Genomic DNA, 20,872 nt, shown 5'->3' on the forward strand with positions numbered 1-20,872 from the left:
ATGTCATAAATAAAGGCAGGCTAGAAGTAAGAAACCTTTGCAAATCATGCTTTAACAAAACACTGCTAACATTGGCATGGGCTATTCTTGTTCTTTTCTTCTTGGATAACATTTGCTAGCCAGATAGCGTTAGAGGGTTTTTTTTAATATTTTTTTTAGCAAGGTGCTATCTACTTACCGTTAGTACTCCATCAGTGGTTGACACATTTTCCCCAAAACCCCTCTACATTACAAACACTTACTGACCTTTTGAATGTCGTCTGAATTTCAAGTAGCTAACGTGGAGTTTAGCTAACGTTGTTATGTTAAATTATCTGACGTACAGATAAAGCCTTAATAACACTCTATTCCCTAATGTTTACATTCGTTGCCTAGGAACCAAATATCCTGACTGTTTTCTGATTGGTCCAGTTAACTTGACGTCACTTCCTGAACGAAGTAGAGTCCCGTATGTTTGAAAAATCGAGATCCTTCCTCGGGAGCTGGTTAGTCATTTGGCTGCTGCTGACAGTATTCAGGTGAATTAAATGACAGACAGCCGGCTAACATGTATTATATTCAGTATGAGTAGGACGCTAAACATGTTAATTACCCAGGTTGCAAGTTGTTTGAACTGACACTGAGTTAGCATAGCGTGTGGTAGCTGTAACGTAGTACGACTGGTCCATAACTTAGACAGTGACACAACAATTGTCTTATTTCTCCTTTCCTAGGTCAGCTATGTCTAACGAAGAGCTCATTTCTGTGGATTATGAGGTTTTTGGCAGAGTGCAAGGTGTATTTTTTCGGAAATACACCCAAGTGAGTTTGACAGTGAAATCAAGTTAGCCTACAGTACACACAGGGTTGGGTCAGACTATCTTAAAATGTAGTCATGTACTGATTTTTTTCCATTTGTAACGTAATCTAAATTACATATTATCAGTGGTGGAAGAAGTATTCAGATCCTTTACTTAAGTAAGATTACTAATACCACACTGAAGTGACTCCACTGCAAGTAAAAATCCTGCATTCAAAACTTGATTAATCATTTTCACCCATTTTTTCGTCATTAACAGCACATTTTTTAAAGGTCAGATATTGCAAGTGATTGAAAAGTGATATTGTTAAACTGTTCTACTAGATGCAGCAGTGGAACAAGTCCAATAGTAATTCTGCAGTGTGATATTATTACTTTTTCTTAAGTACAGTCCTGTAGTCCTGCATTCAAAACTTACTTAAGTAAAAGTAAAATGTTTCAGCATCAATATGTAATTAGTCTTAGTATCAAAAGAAAAGTAGTTAGTTATGCAGAATGGACCCACTCAGATTGTTTTATATGTTACAAAAATGTTATTGTATTATTATTATTATTATTATTCTTATTATTATTGATACACTTATTTTAGCATCATTGTAGTATTGTCCAGTTAGGGCAAATAGTTTATTTGGTTTAATTTATAAACATGCGTAATCATTTTACATTTATTGTATTTTTTCTTGTTAAATCTCGACCTAAAAAGTCATTAAAGATGGCGGCTTAATATAGTGGGGTAAAAAGTACAATATTTACCCCTAAAATGTGGTGAAGTAGAAATATGAAGCTACATACAAATGAAAATACTTAAGTAAAATACAAGTCCCTCAAAATTTACTTAAGTACAGTACTTGAGTAAATGTACTTGGTTACCTTCGACCACTGCATGTAATTTAGATTATTTGTAATCCAGATTACAAGTAAATCTATTGTAATCTGAATGCTATTAATTACATTTGAAATACTACATTTGACACTTAAAAAATGGATGTAGTCACAAAAAAATTGAGTTGCAAGAAAAAAAATCTTTGAACATCTGAAAACGTTTACCATGCAAATAAAATACATTTTACAGTTGGTCCAATCAAATTACACTTACGAAAACAGCACCGGCACAAACAACATGCTTTTTGAGCGTTAATAGCATTAGTTAACATAAAAAAGTTTAATCATTTTGAAATTGTCATATTTCAGCGTCATAATCCAAAATGTGATCCTTCATAATGTAACTGTAATCTAAATTTTTTCAAAATGTGATCTGGACTGATTACAGTAGTTTATTTTATGTAAACTGATTATGTAACCCCTAAGCAATCCTTTTTAAGTCTTAGTGTGACAAGACAGTCTTAACTGAAAGTTGACACATAAACTTTTTTTGGAGCTTTCATCTCACGGTCTTGGTGGTAACTCAGTTCATCCTAAATGATGATGATTAGAACTGAAAAGGCCACAAGATGCAGTTAAAAGCTCCTGAAAAGCTGGTAAATGGAGCTTTAACACACATAATACTTAATTTCGTATTAGCTGGAAACTGATAAGCAGTCTTTGTTTCATGCATAATGTATAGATCAGTCACTTACACTACCGGTCAAAAGTTTTAGAACACCCCAATTTTTCCAGTTTTTTATTGAAATTCAAGCACTTCAAGTCAAATGAACAGCTTGAAAGGGTACAAAGGTAAGTGGTGAACTGCCAGAGGTAAATAAAAAAGGTAAGCTTAACCAAAACTGAAAAAATAATGTACATTTCAGAATTATACAAGTAGGTATTTTTCAGAGAACAAGAAATGGGTTAACAACTTAACTCATGGAGTCTTGGGCTATTTTGTCCATTTTTGAATTCTTTTCATGTCTTTGTAAGTCATTTTGTGTCTTTTTTTGGTCATTTTGTGTCTTTTTTTTTTAGTCATTTTGTGTCTTTTGTGGTCATTTTGTATCTTTTTTTGTCATTTTGTGTCTTTTTTTAGTCCTTTAGTCCAACATAAATGTGATTTTGAATCTTTTTTTTACTTTCAAAACACTATCATGCTCAATAAAGAATTTTAAATGTTGCAAATGCGTATTAATTTCAGAATACACTGAGACATTAAACTGCATAATTTTCAATTAAATTCTGGAAAAGTTGGTGTGTTCTAAAACTTTTGACCAGTAGTGTAACTGTTTGTTATTTATTTATTTATATTTAACTCATATTGCTTTCCTAGTACACCATCACAGCCACGTTCTCTTTCTACTTCTGCTATTTTATAATCTTGTGTTTCATTTGACAGGCAGAAGGGAGGAAGCTTGGCCTGGTTGGATGGGTCCAAAACACACGGGCAGGAACTGTTCAGGGGCAACTCCAAGGTCCAAGCAGCAGGGTGAAAGAAATGCAAGAATGGCTGAAATCCACCGGGAGCCCCCAGTCAAACATAACAAAGGCCGAGTTCAAGAACGAGAAAGTAGTCGATAGCCTAGAACACTCATCTTTTAACATAGTGAAATGAAATCACCCATATGTTGTGCCTGTAATATTAACTCGTAAGCAGATGTTTTATTTATTTAGTTTTATTTTGTATTGGTTGAAAGGCAGCTTGAGCATTGACTTGAAAAGATGTGTTTATGTTACATATCACAATATATAGAATGACATGAAATAAATAGAAAATTCTTTTCAGCCCTCTTAACATTGTTGGAATTTTATTGTAGGATTAGCAATAAGGGAATAATTTATGATTTGACCACGTAATTTAACAGAGACTGTTAACAGATTGTGACATTTGCAAACAAACCACAGTCCAGCAGACATCCTGCTGAGCAAACGGGCAATGATGTGACCTTGAAATCTGTCGGAGCCGTCTTCATGAGCTCCAGAGTCAGAGTGGAGCCTGAAGAACGACTAAAGCTGATGATGAAATGCTCCTCAGTATGTTGCTTCTCTCCCTTGAAAAGGACTGAACTCTGCGGGTGGCTTTGGAGAAACACTGGCAATATATACTCTGATATATACACTGTAAAAAAAGTTATTTTCCAGACATTTACTGTATTATTTTACAAGGCTTTTCTTGTTTTCTTCTACATTAAGTGCAAATGTCATAAAATGGAAGATGAAATCTGTAAATTAATATAATGGGACATTATAGATTTTTCTTTTCAGTATTCAATTGCTTTGTGGTTTTCAGTGTTAAATTACAGTGAATTACATGCAAAAATAAAAAATGCACATCATATTAATGTGAAATTAAGGAGACTTTCTGTATGTAGTGTAATGTAGTGGAGTATAATGGACAATATTGGCCTCAAAATGTAATGGAGTAGAAGTATAAAGTTACATAAAATGGAAATACTCAAGTAAAGCACAAGTACCTCAAAATTACATTCCCCCACTGGAATACAAAATTAAAATCTGTATCTGTAAAAGTGATGGATTTATATATATTGACTTATATGTAGTAAAGAAAGAGCAACACAAAAAGACAAAACGTGGGCCATAAAGGGAGTCTGGAGGGATTAATAATGGAGAAGACCACCTTTTTTGAGAATTTCTGAGAAATATCATTAGCCAACAATTAACTTGTGTTTATAACATTTTTGTACCACCGAACATTAACTTGAAAATACTAGGACGATAATAATCTCAGCCTGTACGCCCATGTGTCAGATGCATGTGACTCAATAAACACACTCCGGCCAGTAGGTGGCGGTACGCACATTAAAGGCTGGATGCAACTTTGCAACGAACAAAAGAAAAAGACGACGGGTTTCAAACTCAAATTACCTGGGGCCGCTGGAGGCAGTATCAAAATGATAAAAATAAAAAAAACTCTCAAAATTACTAAAAAAAGACACAAAATGACCAAAAAAGACACATAATTACAAAAAAGACACAAAATGACTGAAAAACACTAAATTACTTAAAAGACAAAATGACTGAAAAACACTAAATTACTTAAAAGACAAAATGACAAAAAAAGGCAAAATGACCAAAAAAAATACACAGAATTACCAACAAAGTCAGACAATTATTAAAAATGAGACAAAATAATCAAAAAAGGACACAAAATGCCCAAAAAAAGACACAAAATGACAGAAAAAAACGTAATTATTTAAAAAAGAAACAAAATTACCAAAAAAATACACAGAGTTATCAAAAAAAGACACACATTTATTTAAAAGACACAAAATGACCAAAGAATTACACAAAATTACAAAAAAGACACAAAATTACTTTAAAAAAAGACAGAAATTTACCAAAAAAGACACAAAATTATTAAAAAAGACACTAAATTATTTTTTTTAAAAAGGCACAAAATTACCAAAAAAAAAGTATTGAAAGGGACCTTCCACACAACACGGTAAAGTGCCATTCATATAAAACTCACATTAAACTTTCATATCAAGGTGGGGGCCACAAAATAACGTCACGAGGGCCGCAATTGGCCCACGGGCCGCGAGTTTGAGACCCATGTGTTAAAGTCTATGGTTAAAGTGTAACGGTCGGTCCTTCACACCAGAAGATGGCGCTACTCGCTTCAACCGTTAGCTGTTAACGGTAACTCTTGTTGGTGCACGTTGACTGTAAACAGCAGCTAAGGATCATTTTTAGCAACAGTTTGATATTTCAGTGGTGTAACACGACTTTTTTAATGTGTGAAGGCCAAAATGTTGTCGCTGGACCCCATGGAAGTAGCAACTGTTAACCTAACGTTAATGTTAACGGCCGTTACCTAGCAACGGACAAGTTTAAACCAGCGGAATATGTTGAGGACAGGTGAAAGAAGTGAATTTAACGACCACCATGATTAAGTGTTTGCCTAAAGAGGTCCAGGGGAAACTTCGCTCGGGGGTCGCCATCCCGTCGCTGCAGCAGTGTGTGGAGGAGCTGATCCTCAACAGCATCGATGCCGAGGCGACCTGTGTGGGAGTCAGGATGGACATGGAGGCGTTCAAGGTTCAAGTGATCGACAACGGTGCTGGGATCAACGCTGAGGACATGGAGAGCGCGGGAAACAGATACCACACGAGCAAATGCGGCTCCATCGAAGACCTGGACAACCTACGGTGGTATGGTTTCAGAGGAGAAGCCCTGGCAAGTGTAGTTTCTCTCGCCAAGCTTGTTGAAATATCATCCCGGACCAGATCATCAGTGAAAACCCACGTCAAAATCTTCAAGGATGGCAAGAGCATGGATGTGTTTGAAGCGGAGACTGCTCGACCATCTGCAGGCACAACTGTTATCATTTGTAACTTCCTCCACAACATGCCAGTCCGGAGGAAGAGGATGGATGCTGTCCTGGAGGGTGAGAGGATCAGACACAGACTGGAGGCTATCTCTCTGATGCACCCCTCTGTGTCTTTCACCCTGAAGAATGACTGCACAGGAGCCATGATGGTGCAGCTTCCTAAAGCTAGAAACACTTACCACAGGTTTGTTCAGATACACAGCCTCGGGCGTGCACAGAAACTTGGAGAAATCAGCTACACGCACAAACAGTTTGAAGTCATTGGTTACATTGGCAGAGAAGGCCACTACAACAACAGCTTACAGTTCCTGTTTGTAAATGACAGACTGCTGTTGAAAACACGCATACACAAGCTCCTGAACTTTCTCCTACGCAAACTTAGAAGTTCAAATCAGAAAAACGACAGTCCAGATGGGCAGTCTGCCATTAGGAGTCCAAAGCACAAACGAAGCCAAGAGCTGCATGGAGTATACATCATCAATATCAAATGCTCTTACTCAGAATATGACATATGTCTGGAGCCTGCAAAAACTCTTATAGAGTTCAAAGACTGGGATGGTATTTTGCTGTGTATAGAAGACACAGTGAAAGCTTTCCTCAGCAGGGAGAACCTGGTGGCTGAACTTTCTCAAGATGACTTGGACTGTGTACCTCCTGAACTGTTTGGCACTCACAATACAGACCAAGAGGAGCATACCACGGGCAATGGTGGCCAAGCAACTATCAGTGCTTCCACACAGGATTGCAGTATTGGAATTAAACTGGCATCTGCCTCTGTTCATCGTAAGCGCAAAGATGACTGTGTATGTGAGGATAACGGAGTGATGGAGTGCAAAGAAGAGATGGAGAAGAAAACTGTAAATGAGTTGGAAACGAACAAAAGTGAAGGAAGCAGAAACAAAGAATGTATCTATGAGCCACTGTGTGATACTGCACAACATACATCTGACTATAGCATTACTGAAGAAGAGGAGCCACCTTTAAGTGAAGCTGGGGACATCTCTAAAATGTCATGTATGCTAAGTTCAATCAGACAACTAGAAAGTGAAAATATGGAGCTCTTAAGAGAAAATGAAAAAGAGACATCAAACGGTACCCCATCAACAAGCAACATGGTTTCACTAGACCACATCACTCAACAAAGTAAGCCTGATTTAAACAATATTGAGCAAATATTACCTGACTACCAGGGTCCAGGCAGACATGAAGATACTTTAGTGACTACCAGAAAGATCAGTCTTTCTGATCCGTACATTCATGAAAATCTGCTGTCTCAAGACATGTCCCAAATCAACAAGTCTGCATCTGGGCAGCAAATTTCAGCACAGAAATGTGAAGAGAGATCCTTTGCATCTAAACGCAAAATCTCACTGGACGCAGGCTATGACATAACTGGTCAAAAACCATGGAAAGGCCTCACTCCTTTCATTCCCTCGAAGATTCCCAGAACTTGTCAAAAGGTGTCTTTATGTAAGGAGTCTGGATCCCTTGAGAAGTTCAGAAGAGTATATGGTAAATTTGATGGACTGAAACTACCTCAAGAAAAGAATACAAGACTTCATCAAGCAGACAGCTTTGCTTTAAATTCCAAGAATTTGTTTTGCCAAAAAGATCAGCAAGATGAAACAGAAAAAGAAAAGACACAGAGCAGGCCCCAAAGCCGACCAGCCCTCTCAGGTTTCACCCAGTTAAAACCAGCGTCAGGACAGAACAGAGGTAAAACATCTTTGGCAGCTAAACTCTGCCATTTGAAACAACACAGGACGGACAATTCAAAAGTATTACCACAGCGGTCCAGGACTACCTCAGAGGGGAAAACCTGTATCAGTAGTGGAAATGATGGCACCCAAGACAGTAATAACAATGAGAATCAGTGTGACGCTGCACTGAATCCTGAGCCAGTCCCGGGTGGCAGTACAGATCCTCTGCTGACTGAGAAGCAAGAGGCTATGACATCAGGTGACTGGCTTCATCACTATGATCCATCTGTTGGAAAGACGGTTTACGTCAACAAAGTGACTGGGCTCAGCCGCTATGACAACCATCCTCCGGAAGAAACACAAGTGCGTTGTACGTCAGATGTCACCAACATGGCTGTTAGTGTCATCTCTGAAATGGGTGAGTTGGTAGCTTTTCTGTGCTAATCAGCAGGTTATGACATCATGGCAGTAACTGGAAGTAGCACTCGACTTTAACAAAGAATACCTGGTAACACTTTACAATAACCAACTAAATAATGTTTATAGATGGTTTATAAACCAATTATTAACCATTTAAAAGTGCTTTACATATTTAATCGTTAAATGTTTTCAACCAATTTATTAAAGGTATATGAATCATTTCAAAATCATTAACATACTTAATATGGAGTTAAAAATATTAAAATGGGTGCAACTAAAACTATTTATAAACAATTAATTATAATTGAATTGTTTGTTAATGGTAAAGTAACTATAAACGTACATTAATAGACATGTTTATAAATAAATATACATCTATTTGCCATTTATACATGATTAAGTTAGTTAAACATTAATAAATTATGTATTTACCATTCTAAATGGTCTATAAACAGTTTATAAATGATGATTAAACATTAATAAACTATCTGTTTACCGTTTATAAATGATGGTGATTGTAAAGTGTTACCGAATACCTTCACTGTCACAGCTGTTCTTGATTTTTAAACTGTAGGTATGGAATACAGATGTTACCCTTTTCAGGTGGATCTAGTGTTGCCCTTCCTACCTAAATCCAGGACAGAAAGGGTGATTAGTTCAGGGCTTGATGACAGAGGTAACCTACAGACAGATCAGATTGTAGACTGTAGGATGCTTACACATACACACAGACACCCACACAATATACAAAAACAATAATGGCATGTGTTTGTTCACTTATAATCTTGTCCGTCTTAACAGATGCCAATGGTGAAAGCTCCAACTCACTTACGTCGTTGTACTCAAAATGGAATAATCCTGTATTTGTTCGACCTCCTATGGTAAGGATAACTTGTGTGTGTACTTTGCAAGGATTTCAATTTTTTGCTACCCGTTCTACCGTTCCAAAGTTTAGTGTCTTAAAGGATAGGTCAGATTTTGTAAGCAGGCTTGTATGTGATATTTATCCAAAGGCACGTCATTACATATCCTATTTCGCGGTCGGCACAGCCCCTAGTTTGGAGAAGCAGAACGTAATACCAGCGAAGAAGCTGAGGAAGTACCTGCTTCTAAAAACATCTATTTCACTTTATTATATTTAGAATATTTTCACTGCTTTAGCCTGCTGTCAGACTGCCCTTTCTGATAGGGCACAAAAGCCGATATATATGCTCTCTTAAAAGCCACCAGACTCCTTTGTAGGGGTGGGCGATATGGCCCTAAAAGAATATCACGATACTGCAGGCTATTTTTGTGATAACGATATTCTTGACGATATTAGGAAATACTTTAAAAGATATAGAAAATATGATTTTTTTTTAATCTGTATAAATAATTAAAAATCTAAAATGTAGTTTGAAGTGCAAATCTCAACAGTTGCCAAATACAAAATTTTTTACTCTTGAGTATGAGCAAATAATAAAAATAACCATTTAGAGGTTCTGGGGGCATATTTTAATGAAATTTTGTAAAGGAGAATAAAGGTTCTTGTATGTTTTATTTAAGGCATCTTATTTTTACAGTCTTCTTGTAAATTCTGTGGTGGATTCTCTTAACATACTGTGCTCTTATTTTGAAAGCTGCATGTGTTTAGCAACAGGGAGTAAGTAGCTTTTTGTGATTAAAACAACTTTAACCACTACATCAAGAAGTAGAATCATTGCCAATATCATGATATGCATTTTTTTTAACCATAAAAAAAATATACCGATATTATCGTGAACGATACGATATGGCACACCCCTACTCCTTTGGCATTTTACTTTGTAGGACACAGGAGTTATTGCTGGTCATCAGCTGCCTCGATCGGTTGGTTTGTTTGTGTTATTGTGTGTCTTTGTTGTTTTAAAGGGTTAGTTTGGATTCATCAAAGTCTCTCAATACAGTAACAGGTGGCTTTAAGGAGAGCATAGATAGCTATAAGGGCTTCAGTTCCCCATCAGTGGTACAAATATTGTACCCATAGTATACACTTAAACTATTTTGAGATGACCAGTTTTTTAGCTGGTGAAAATAGGTTTTGCTGCTGCCCCCATCCACAGCAGTACATTGTTTACCATCTGGGCAAGTACCACAGGTCTCTTTTACGAATGGATAAGTACCTGATACCAAGGTTATAATAGTTTGGGATTTTTCATTAGTTTTAGTTTTAATTTCGTTGTGATTTTTTTTGTTTTCAAATGCAGTTAGGTTTAATTCGTTTTTAGAGTGAGTTTGCTAGTTTTTATTAGTTTTTTTTTTTTTTTTTTGAAAATGCTTAGTTTTAGTTTAGTTTCTATTAGTTTTTATTAGCCCCAATAGGTTTTTAACTCTCGCAGCTCCGGGTGTTTCGAATTTTGGTTCAAGTGAAGTGCTGAACCTCTTAAAGGCAATCGACTGACATAATCGTGTAGATGTCACAGTCTCAATAAACATATTTACCAATGTGTTCCTGCATGTTCACTAACCAGCAGCTATTAGGTCAATTTTTTAGATTTCATATCAACCGAAAAGGCTTATGTATGAAAAAAAGTAGACAGATGAAAACAAAGGACATTTTCAATATCATTTTAATAAGTTTTATTTAGTTTTGTAACCACGCAATACAGTTTCAGTTAGTTAGTTATTTATTTTATTTATTATATTTGGGGTTTTTTTGAAACTCGTTTTTATTTTTATATCAGACAAGGAAAATGTTTCATCAGCTCTAGTTTTTGTTATATCGTTAGTTTCCGCTAACTATAATAACCTTGCCTGATACAACCCCACTTCAAAAAATCTGAATGATCCCTTTAATACCTATCCTAACTTCAGTTGAATTTTAATGCTGTTTGAATGATGCATCATGAACTCTGCTGTACCAACAGGTTGCTGTGGACATATCAAGTGGGCAAGCTGACGGGCTGGCTGTCAAGATCCACAACATCCTGTTTCCATACCGGTTTTCTAAGGCCATGATTCACTCAATGAAGGCAAATTCCTTTTCTTTTTTCTTTTTAATGATCTGACGAGATGCTTCGGCCATTTAACCTTGTTGTGACATAATTGCAATTTAATTATCTTATAGGTCATCCATCAAGTAGATAAGAAGTTTCTTGCATGTCTTATCAACACAAGAGACGAAGAGCCTGCAGCACTCGCTGAAACTGAAGGTACAGACAGGAACTTTACTATTTTTGTTATTAAACTTTTTATTTGAAGAAAAACAAAACAGCACATACATGTTGCTCTACATCTTGTAAACATGTCAAGTCTTTTCATCAAAACATAAAAAGAAAGAAATGGTTTTAAAGAATAAAAATAATAATATAAATAAAATCAAAATCACATCCTTGCAAAAGCATTTAAACTCTATCACAATACTCTTACAAAGACATACTTATACCTAAATTGATAGGCAACTTGAAAATCAGAAAAAAAAAAAAAAAAAGATAATAATGATAATTCGAAAATCATAATAACAGCCTTAATAATAGTGAGTTTATCTGCCCCATGTAAACCTTCCTTCATCCATGTTTTCTTCTGCAAACAGAACCTTATCATGGGGTGATAACATTGATGACAAGAGCAACATCAACTCAAATGATAATACTAGTAAATTAAATGGAACTTTACTATTTTTATTTATCGTTTCATTAGCATCTCATGCACTCTATTTTTTTTTTTTAAACCTAGGAAACCTTCTGGTGCTGGTGGATCAGCATGCTGCACACGAGAGAGTTCGACTGGAAAATTTAGTTGCAGGTAAAAAAAGAAACAAATGCACAGTATTAATATTGAGAATGAAACGTTTCACAGTTCCACAGTCATGATTGTACATCCTGTCATAGACTCCTATGAGGATGACCCGGATGCACCAGGGGAGAGACGTCTGTGTTCCTCAACCATTGTGCCACCTCTGGAGATCAGTGTAACAGAAGAGGAACTGAGACTGCTTCGGTGTGTTTTACTTTTATGTACTGTACAATAGGTAAATGGGAATACCTGTAAAACCAGTACACTTGCTCTGAGGCAGATACTGCTGAAACTGAGAATATAAATGTGTTCAGTAAATAGATGAAAGCAATTTGATCCAATACTGCGAGTTTCACCTCGTGGATATTTTTTTGATGAAAAGTTATTGGGCAATGTCTGATGCAGGACATTTGCCTTCAGTATTCAAGATCCACTTCCTTTATGCTTTGGTGATGGATACACGTCCTTTTTACTTTGTTGCGATGGCATTGTCATTGCTTGACTGGTTTAATTTCCCTGGAGTCAGCCTTAAACTGGTTGCCATCTGCTCTCTGCAACAACCAAGATACTCAGCGGCAGATTTTGGCAAGGAGGTGAAGAATGGTAGCAATAAAGATGACACAAAGGGTGGGTGCAGTGACGCAGCCTCATTTCACCTCTGTCTTAAGTCAGAGCGGTTGCGTAGCACTTGGCTCACATACCTTCACTCAGTAGCGTCAGCACTCTGATGTTTTAGCAGCCTGTACTAATAGTAGATTGTACACCTTCCAAACCTCTCTTAAAGTTAAATACAGAGGTTTTGTTTTGCCCACTCTCTTATTCCTTGTAATTGAAGCACTGTTAAAAAACATTGTCCATTTTCAGACAGTGGAAGGAGTAGCACTGAGTTGGACATGGAGGTGATGGCTCGTTAACTGCCACAATCTTCCTTGTATTGTTTCCCTTCTTAATTCTGCTCGATGAATGATTTCCCTGAGCTCTGGTTTGTGATTCAGAGGTCCTGGTCTACTTTCCTTGATGATATGAGGCCTTACGGATACAAACACTCACCTCAAAAGCTTATCGTCCTCCTTCAGCTTTCATCTTCTAAATCAGAATAAGCCATAATCTCACCTCCAAATACTTAAAACCAACTTTGACCATTGATTTATGGCAAACTGCACCACAGATTTTTTTTAGCCTTTAAAATTTCTTAATTTCTTGACTATATGAATTCTGATATCTACTGAATCCAGCTGACAACGTTGTTGTCCCCTTACCTGTTTACTTTATTCATACCTCAGACATTATTGGCATCATTGCAGAGCAGTGTTTCTTTTTCCTTTTTTTTCCAAAATATTTTTGTCAATTTTAAAAATAGCAAACAATACACACACACACACACACACACACACACACACACACACACACAAATATTAATAATAAAGATAATAATAAATATATAAATAAAAACTTGACACAAACCACACCATGCCAAAACAAAGTACACACAAATGTGTCACAATAGGTACTCTTTAAATACACATAATAACAATAATAATAGTAAATACATATTTTTTTTTTAAATAGATAAATAAATAAACAAGATAAAAATATATAAGTGTTTTTTTGTGTTGCGGTGTTCCTTTTCCCTTGCAGGTCTTGTCAGGCACATTTGCGGAGTTTGGGTCTGGAAGTAAACTTCTCGCAGGCAGCAGATCCACAGGTGTTTGTGGGTAAGGTACCACTGTGCTTCACTGAGAAGGAGAGTAATGAGCTCAGACGGGGGAGACCATCTATTATCAAGCCTCTTGTTGAGGTAAACCTGTCTTAACCGTCTATTGTATCACTTATTTAGCCAAGTCTTCGTTTCTACAATTCTGTCTACTTATCATTTTTCTTTTTTTCTATCATCACATATCAGGAGTATCTTCGAGAGCAGGTTGAGGTAAGCTTGGACATGTTTTTCTAGTCCCTAAACCCTAATGTGGGGGGAAAGTGTCTTAATACTCAATAAAAGTTATTTATTATTCTTTGTTTTAGTTACTCCGCTCAACTGGTAGAGTGAGAGGAACTCTGCCTCTCACGGTGCTGAAGGTGCTAGCCTCCCTAGCATGCCACGGTAAGGTTAAATGACTTCTCTCCATCCTTTAGTTTACTCTTTGTGTACCGATGATTCAATAAATGACCGTTTCACACTCAATCACTTGATACTGCATCAAACAGGTGCCATCAAATTCAACGACAGCCTGAGCAGAGATGAATGTCACAGCTTGGTGGCGTCCCTGTCCTCCTGCCAGCTGCCCTTCCAGTGCGCCCACGGTCGTCCATCCATTGCTCCTTTAGTAGACACGCTCCATTTGGACAAAGACGAAAAGGTACCAGCATGAACTCTGTACTAAATGTACTTTTCCGAGCATTTTACAGCACATCAATTTGGTGGTGACTAAGCATTCTTGTCCCCTGCAGGAATTACAGAAACCAAACCTCCAAAAGCTGAGAAGAATGTATAAAGCGTGGGAGCTGTATGGAAATAGATAAGTGGGTGTGTAATTTTTTTTAAATGTGTAGTTTATTATGTCAACAAAATAAATTGTCACTCATATGAAATAACTTATTAAATGGCTCAAACAGTCAAATTACCCCACAAAGTCCTGCTGTTGAAACCTTTTGTTTTTCCATACATTCATTGGAAGACTTGGCTATTTATAGAAATAACATATTGTCAGAAAATGAGTTACATTCAGTTTGTTTGGTACAAAATAAGAGGAAATAGAAAAATAAGACATAATAAATTTGCAAAAACATATTTTTTTAAATGAATAACCCAATGCCAGGTTTACTGATATTCCCTCAATTGTGTAATAAAAAAATGAGATGTGTAATCGTTTGATTAATAATTCACGGAGAGTTAAAAAAAAAAAAAAAAAAATTCATAAACTAAATCTGTTTTTGCAGATGAACCATTCAAACAAACTTTGACAAAATGGGATGCATTATCAGAAACACAGCACAAGGCACATTTTCATGACCATGTAAAAGTTCCCTGACTTGCAGTCTGCCAGCATCCCTCAGGTTGTGCTAAAAAAAACACATGCTTTCACTCAATAAACTTCTTGGTCTTGAAGTATCGTCTCAAATAGAAAATCTGCCAAGTGGCCAGTGCAAGAAACCCGCAGACGGAAATGAAGCTGAAGAGCTGCACTCGCATGTTGGTGGACTCTGTAGGACAGAAAATAGCAGTTAAATAGTGTCAAAACTGTCAATAGTTTTTATTTTTAACACTTGAGTCAACTGAACAGTCTCAGACACAACAAGTGATGAATCACACAGAGGAGAAAACTGCTGTAACTCAGTTCAAACTCAAACTTCTTCTTCTGGCCAAACCCCAAGCAGCAGGTTAAAAAGAAAAGCTTCCCCATAGACAGCAGTACAGCTGCAACTTTCTGTCGCTCTTTTAGTTGCTCTATTCATTTACCATTTGTTTGTCGCATCTCTTTCCCTCGATTCTTCAAGTTGGTAAAGTCATCTGCAATGGACTGAGACAGGTCCTCAAGGTGTTTTAGCTGTGCCTCGAGGGGGTTCAGGCTGTCAATCTGACAAAGAGGTTGCAAGAGTTGTATTTATCATGTTGCATTATCATACATTTAATTATCAGTAGCAGATGGGATTAATACTCATGATATTTGAGATAAGACCTCACCTCTTTGTAAGTGTTTCCTTTCATGCCATACTTCATGTCAATTTTGACCAGTAGTTCATGGACCCCTCCACTGCCTAATGACGAGCATGAATAGCACATTGTGTTATTTGACAAAAAATAAGGATTTATCCTCATTTGGTACCCAGATTGTAGAAAAAGTATTTGTCCATTTGAGTTGGAATATTCCTTCTCTTATTTCTTACTTCTAGCATATAATTTTAGGTTGCATATTTCCAAACTTGACTCACCCATTGGAGATCTGCTGTTGAAGCAAATGTCAAACTTGTCATGATTTTCTGTTGAGAATGCAAATATCCCTTTCGTGGCATTTTCCTTGGCGTACAACGTGTCACCAAAAGAATCAGTGATCTGAGGAAACAGTTAAAAGACTTTAGCATGTTCTCTCAGTTATCAACTCAGTAGTGCCTTTAGATTTAAGCTGTACAAAGCTCTAACAAATGATAATTTACACGGTTGACAATTATTTGCAATTAAATTAATATGAACTACAAAAATAGCAAATTTTCCATGGTTTTCTTGATAATAACCAAAATCATTATCAAGAAAACCATTGGAAAATGGCTAGATATCAGCTCCTAAATTAAACTCTTGAGCTATTTTTGTTGTTATCATTATATTTGTCCAAACAAATCTACCTTTAGTTGTACGAGGCATTAAAATTAAAAAGAAATTGAAGAAAAAGGGTGGTCTAATCATTTTTTTCATGGATTTCATTTTTTATTGTACTAGTATTTTAAATCTTGCGTTTTTTATATGAAAATACAAATAAGTCTTTGTTTAAATCAAGGAAACGCCGAGTCAAAACAACAAGTTTGCCATATGTTACACCTGATTAGCGACACGTTCACGTACCTTCAGATCAGTCGTAATGTGTGGATGCTCGCTGACTTGGTATGAGCCTGAGACCAGCAAATGTTTGCGGATGTTTCCCTGCAGACATTTCTGAGAGTTGACCGGTAGGTGGAATGTGATAGAAAGCACCGGGTCCAGTAGGACAGGTATCAGCAGGAGAACACAACGTCTAGACATGCTGCTCATCCCTGACTGTGATGATGACAGGACTGTGATGCTGCTGCTGTCATACGCAGACCCCGCCTCCTCCTCCCTCCAGTTCCGGGTCATGTCACGTGACTTCACCGCCCCCACATGTCCGACCTCACTTCACCACCTCCTCCTCCCCAAGTAAACAATTCAGCATCATTTCATTATGTCTGCTAGCAGCTCTCGATTCTTATCTTTGAAAAAAGGCAGCCCCAAAGTGCTGCATGCTCTGTCAGATGGGTGTGATTAAAATATATATAGGCCATATGGGAAATGTTTCAATGGAGAGATGAAATAAATGTATTTGTCAACTAAGAAAACAATTAAATTACAGCCGACACATTAACTATATTTTTTAAATAGTCTTGCAAAATACGTCGCGGTGCACTTACATTATCTTTTACATTTTTAGACAAAATCAGTGTATGTTTCTAGACATTTCTGTCTCCTAACCTCGTCTGTCTTTTACCCTTGATTAAACGAATGCACCAGAACATCAAGTTTTCATCGCACAGGAAATGGTTACATATGTGTATTTATAAATAGGCTCACGTTTCTCACCCCACATTGCATTCATATGAAGCCGATATTTGTGAATGGGAGTGAAAACTTCTATTTAGCTTTTGTGAAATGACGAAGATATGACCAAATCTAATAAATATTGATACATATAGTTTATGGACGAGGTACACAAGAGGATATATGTCAAAATAATGCTCTTTTGCCCCGAAATGAAGGCCTTTGTGGCTGTCAGTCTGCCCCCTCCCCCTCCGCGGATGGTACAGTCTTGGTTCATTCATAAAATTCTAGCAGAGCATAAAAGGAGGGGCTTGCACTCTAGTCGTCCAGTTACCAGGTATATACCTGGAGAAAAGACCCGAGCCGCTCTGCCCAGCGCAAGGCCAGAGTCATATTTGTCATTGATCAGGACTTGTGCTTTTTTTCCCTTCCCTCGTGATGTATCATAACAACCTGACGCCTGACATGGATTCAGTCTCTCCCACCTGCCGGACAGAGTCTCCTGTCGGGACACTGGTCCAGAAGACGCCAGAAGAGGCGAGCTCTCCAGCTTCCTCCTCAGAGAGCAATGCAAAGGTATGAATGGCTTTGTTGATCATACATTCAACATGCAGCCCTGGAGGCGCTGCGTTTTCAACAAGATCAAACATCTTTAAAAAAAAAAATCATCCACAGGCTGAATGCATTTTTATCTTCGCTGTGGGGGGAGGGGGAGGTGGACCTGATTGATAAGATTTTAATTAACTGGGTGGGCTTATTTTTTTTGTTATTTTTAACATCATTTTTGATACGTTTTTATATTTAACTGTGGCTAGATGTCGGTGCAGGTGGAAATATGGATAAACAACCCCGTTATTCGGATTTGTTATGATTCCGACGTCCTGGGACCAAATGTGAGCGTGTCGATGCAGCGGTTCATTGAGAAAAATAAATCCATTCAGGAGACTCCACAGCAACTCTGCGTCAGTGTTGACGTCAGAAACAATGATAAAGTCAAATATTGATCTGAAGAAGGCTATTTCTGGTGGGGTATATTTCAAGAAAATATAACACATGCAGGCTACCCTCTGTTTCAGACAAAACATATGATTTTGAGGTGTCATTGATGACTGTCCTCACAATAAGATCCACTTGAAACAACTAACAGCATGGAAATAGATTTATTTTATTTTTGTATATTTTAAAATAATCTCTATTCCAGTGCTCATTGTCTATAATTTCCTTTTTTTCCAGGAGCTCGACCATGACATGAGCGTTGAAGACACACCATTTGTTCCAACAGTCACTGCAATTTCCTCTACCCCAGATTTCCAGTGGATGGTCCAGCCTACGATTATTACATCTGTCTCCCCGTCTCTGGGTAGCCAGCAAGCCAATGAAGCACAAAGCTCTCACCAGGCAACACCCAAAGTGGGCGGGAATAAGGGCAAAAATGCTGTCAGAAAGGGGAAAACAGAGCAGGTAGGTTAGCTCAGATGAAGTCTACCTGCTATTGGACAGAATAGTCAATAGTGTAAATTTACATATGCCAATCTGAATTCCTTGTGTGCAACAGTGCTATTGTGCATGCTCCTCTGGTGCCGTGTGCTGGCTGTGTGCCTTCCTTAGGCAGTCAATTTATATTCAGGTCACAGCAAGTCTGCAACAATGGTCTATTTTTAGACGCATTGCAGCGAAACATGCTTTTGCCATTCTTCAGAGGATGAATTGGCAACGGATGTAGCGGATTAGAGGATGAAATGGCTGGATTCTTCAAGGTAATAACTGAATTATTTCTTTTACGTCCCAGCTGTCTCCAGAGGAGGAAGAGAAGAAGAGGGTAAGGAGGGAGAGGAATAAAATGGCTGCAGCAAAGTGTCGCAACAGACGGAGGGAACTCACGGATACACTGCAAACTGTAAGTAAACACTGATGCATTTACTCAGCTGTCACTTGCAGCCCACTGTTTGTGTGTGTGTGTGTTTTCACTGTGGATGATTCTGGATGTCGATCTATCTGAAGGAGACAGACAAGCTGGAGGAGGAAAAAGCAGCCCTGGAGACGGAGATCGCCAACCTCATCAAAGAGAAGGAACGGCTCGAATTCATCCTTGCCACACATCAACCGGTGTGCCAGATGTCAGAGGAGATGGAGTGTATTTTCCAGGAGCCCACGGGGTCCCCTGAGCTACCGCCCAGTCCAGATGAGGACAGACTTCCAGAGGATGGCACCCAGGAAGCTCCTTCGCTCCAGGACATGGACATCCCCAGTGACCCGTCCACAGCCATCTCCGGGAACTCCAATATCTTGCTGTGTGCCAGTGCTGATATCAACATCTGCGATCTTGAGCCCTCTTTGGACATTAAGGAAGGGCTACTGGAAAATATGTTACCAAGTTTGGAGGAGAAAACCCCCATGGAGACGGCTCGATCTGTGCCAGACATAGATCTGAGCAGCTCTCTCGGGGTCTCGGACTGGGAGACCCTGTACAAGTCTGTGTCCAGCGACCTGGAGCCTCTCAGCACTCCTGTGGTGACCTCCACCCCCACCTGCAGCAGCTACCTGTCCGTGTTCACATTCGCTTGTCCCGAGCTGGACTCTCTCACAGAGGAACTGGACAGTCATAAAGGGGGAGGGGGCAAAGCTGAGTCCGTCGATCTCCTCAACTCTCCCACTCTTCTCGCCTTATAATGTACAGAGGGAAGTGATCTGTGTTGTTTTTCTGTTTGCAGGTTCCTGACTTTGAAATGATATGAACAACATATGCCACAGTATGCTGTAACACTTCAAGGAATACATTCATGAAATGTCTTGTGTGTGTGACTAAGCAAACATATACACTTTCTCCAGATACAACAGAGTGATGTAGCGAAAAGCATGGCTTTTACTTTCACAGGAGGGACTGAAGTTTTGATTATAAAAAACGCATGCTGAGAAATTCCAAATAATTTTCAAAAGCTTATATATATCTGATCTGTTACTAGATCTAAGATGTAATGTGGAATTTAATGTATCAGTATGGTTTTGTGTTTTGGTGTCAATAGTATATTGATTGCTGTAAATGTTGTATTTACATATTCATCCATGTTAAGTACCTGCATACCTCAATGTCATCAACTGTGGTTTGACCTCATTGAAAGTTTTCCATGAAAACATCCAGTGCTATATACTATATATCTTATCAAGATGTAACTTATGATTTATTTTTTTACCTTACAGATTTTGACTTTTTTGTTAAATTAAAAAAAGGAGTGAAAATGAGAATTTATTTCTTATCTATGCTGCTGAATAATTACAATAAATCTACATTCAGAGTGGACTTTGGTGCTGGTGTTTTTATAATATCTGTCCAGGAAATCTAGTTTTATGCCAGTATAATAATGCATTCACTTGAGGAAAAATGTATGGATTAATGAAAATGATCTCATGGATTCAGAAATTGTTTTTTGTGTGTCTCATTCATTCAGAAAAACGAGCACTTTTTTTCAGTTAAAACTTTTTTTAGATAATTATCTCATTCAATATTTTTTTTTCTCAAAAGGATGGATTAAACTTCCCTTATTTGTTAACCAAGATTAAAAAAAATATTTTTCATTCAGAAAAACGAGTACTTTTTTTCAGTTAAAACTTTTTTAGATAATTATCTCATTCAATTTTTTTTTTTCCTCAAAAGGATGGATTAAACTTCCCTTATTTTTTAACCAAGATTAAAAAAAATATCAGCTTGGATGTTAAATTAT

At 37.6% G+C, this 20,872-nt stretch overlaps 4 protein-coding genes across 5 annotated transcripts; 3 read left to right on the forward strand and 1 right to left on the reverse strand.

Moving 5' to 3' along the window:
* Positions 1-390: 390 nt before the first annotated feature.
* acyp1 (acylphosphatase 1, erythrocyte (common) type) lies at positions 391-3,776 on the forward strand. The gene is made up of 3 exons (XM_059353412.1): positions 391-518; positions 714-801; positions 3,066-3,776. The coding sequence occupies exons 1-3, from the start codon at positions 451-453 to the stop codon at positions 3,279-3,281; spliced, it is 372 nt and encodes a 123-aa protein (XP_059209395.1). The 5' UTR covers positions 391-450; the 3' UTR covers positions 3,282-3,776.
* A 1,486-nt stretch (positions 3,777-5,262) lies between these two features.
* On the forward strand, positions 5,263-14,509 carry mlh3 (mutL homolog 3 (E. coli)). 2 transcript variants are annotated; one of them, XM_059353390.1, is made up of 12 exons: positions 5,263-8,135; positions 8,712-8,813; positions 8,939-9,018; positions 11,023-11,127; positions 11,223-11,307; positions 11,831-11,899; positions 11,986-12,094; positions 13,529-13,688; positions 13,794-13,817; positions 13,913-13,991; positions 14,096-14,247; positions 14,339-14,509. In XM_059353390.1, the coding sequence occupies exons 1-12, from the start codon at positions 5,573-5,575 to the stop codon at positions 14,408-14,410; spliced, it is 3,600 nt and encodes a 1,199-aa protein (XP_059209373.1). In that variant the 5' UTR covers positions 5,263-5,572; the 3' UTR covers positions 14,411-14,509. The 2 variants fall into 2 exon arrangements, with proteins under 2 accessions (XP_059209373.1, XP_059209374.1); XM_059353391.1 differs by lacking the exon at positions 8,712-8,813.
* Positions 14,510-14,611: 102 nt separating this feature from the next.
* On the reverse strand, positions 14,612-16,730 carry LOC131988286 (transmembrane emp24 domain-containing protein 10-like). The gene is made up of 5 exons (XM_059353394.1): positions 16,446-16,730; positions 15,821-15,941; positions 15,573-15,646; positions 15,348-15,465; positions 14,612-15,091 (listed from the first exon to the last, which is right to left on the reverse strand). The coding sequence occupies exons 1-5, from the start codon at positions 16,713-16,715 to the stop codon at positions 14,970-14,972; spliced, it is 705 nt and encodes a 234-aa protein (XP_059209377.1). The 5' UTR covers positions 16,716-16,730; the 3' UTR covers positions 14,612-14,969.
* Positions 16,731-17,477: 747 nt separating this feature from the next.
* fosaa (v-fos FBJ murine osteosarcoma viral oncogene homolog Aa) lies at positions 17,478-20,451 on the forward strand. Its single transcript, XM_059353393.1, has 4 exons — positions 17,478-17,729; positions 18,387-18,614; positions 18,943-19,050; positions 19,155-20,451. Exons 1-4 carry the CDS (start codon positions 17,592-17,594, stop codon positions 19,821-19,823), a joined length of 1,143 nt encoding a protein of 380 aa, XP_059209376.1. The 5' UTR covers positions 17,478-17,591; the 3' UTR covers positions 19,824-20,451.
* The last annotated feature ends 421 nt before the right edge of the window (positions 20,452-20,872 follow it).

Source organism: Centropristis striata, chromosome 16 (assembly GCF_030273125.1).
Source record: "Centropristis striata isolate RG_2023a ecotype Rhode Island chromosome 16, C.striata_1.0, whole genome shotgun sequence".
Classification (NCBI taxonomy): Eukaryota; Metazoa; Chordata; class Actinopteri; order Perciformes; family Serranidae; genus Centropristis; species Centropristis striata.

Coding starts and splice junctions, on each gene's coding strand:
- acyp1 (XM_059353412.1), top strand. CDS start 451: ATGTTTGAAAAATCGAGATCCTTCCTCGGGAGCTGGTTAGTCATTTGG. Junction 519..713: donor CTGCTGCTGACAGTATTCAG/GTGAATTAAATG, acceptor CTCCTTTCCTAG/GTCAGCTATGTCTAACGAAG. Junction 802..3,065: donor TTTTTCGGAAATACACCCAA/GTGAGTTTGACA, acceptor TTCATTTGACAG/GCAGAAGGGAGGAAGCTTGG.
- LOC131988286 (XM_059353394.1), bottom strand. CDS start 16,715: ATGACCCGGAACTGGAGGGAGGAGGAGGCGGGGTCTGCGTATGACAGC. Junction 15,647..15,820: donor CAACAGCAGATCTCCAATGG/GTGAGTCAAGTT, acceptor GCTCGTCATTAG/GCAGTGGAGGGGTCCATGAA. Junction 15,466..15,572: donor AAGGAAACACTTACAAAGAG/GTGAGGTCTTAT, acceptor CCTCTTTGTCAG/ATTGACAGCCTGAACCCCCT.
- mlh3 (XM_059353390.1), top strand. CDS start 5,573: ATGATTAAGTGTTTGCCTAAAGAGGTCCAGGGGAAACTTCGCTCGGGG. Junction 8,136..8,711: donor TAGTGTCATCTCTGAAATGG/GTGAGTTGGTAG, acceptor TTTAAACTGTAG/GTATGGAATACAGATGTTAC. Junction 13,818..13,912: donor ATCTTCGAGAGCAGGTTGAG/GTAAGCTTGGAC, acceptor TCTTTGTTTTAG/TTACTCCGCTCAACTGGTAG.
- fosaa (XM_059353393.1), top strand. CDS start 17,592: ATGTATCATAACAACCTGACGCCTGACATGGATTCAGTCTCTCCCACC. Junction 17,730..18,386: donor CCTCAGAGAGCAATGCAAAG/GTATGAATGGCT, acceptor CTTTTTTTCCAG/GAGCTCGACCATGACATGAG. Junction 19,051..19,154: donor TCACGGATACACTGCAAACT/GTAAGTAAACAC, acceptor ATCTATCTGAAG/GAGACAGACAAGCTGGAGGA.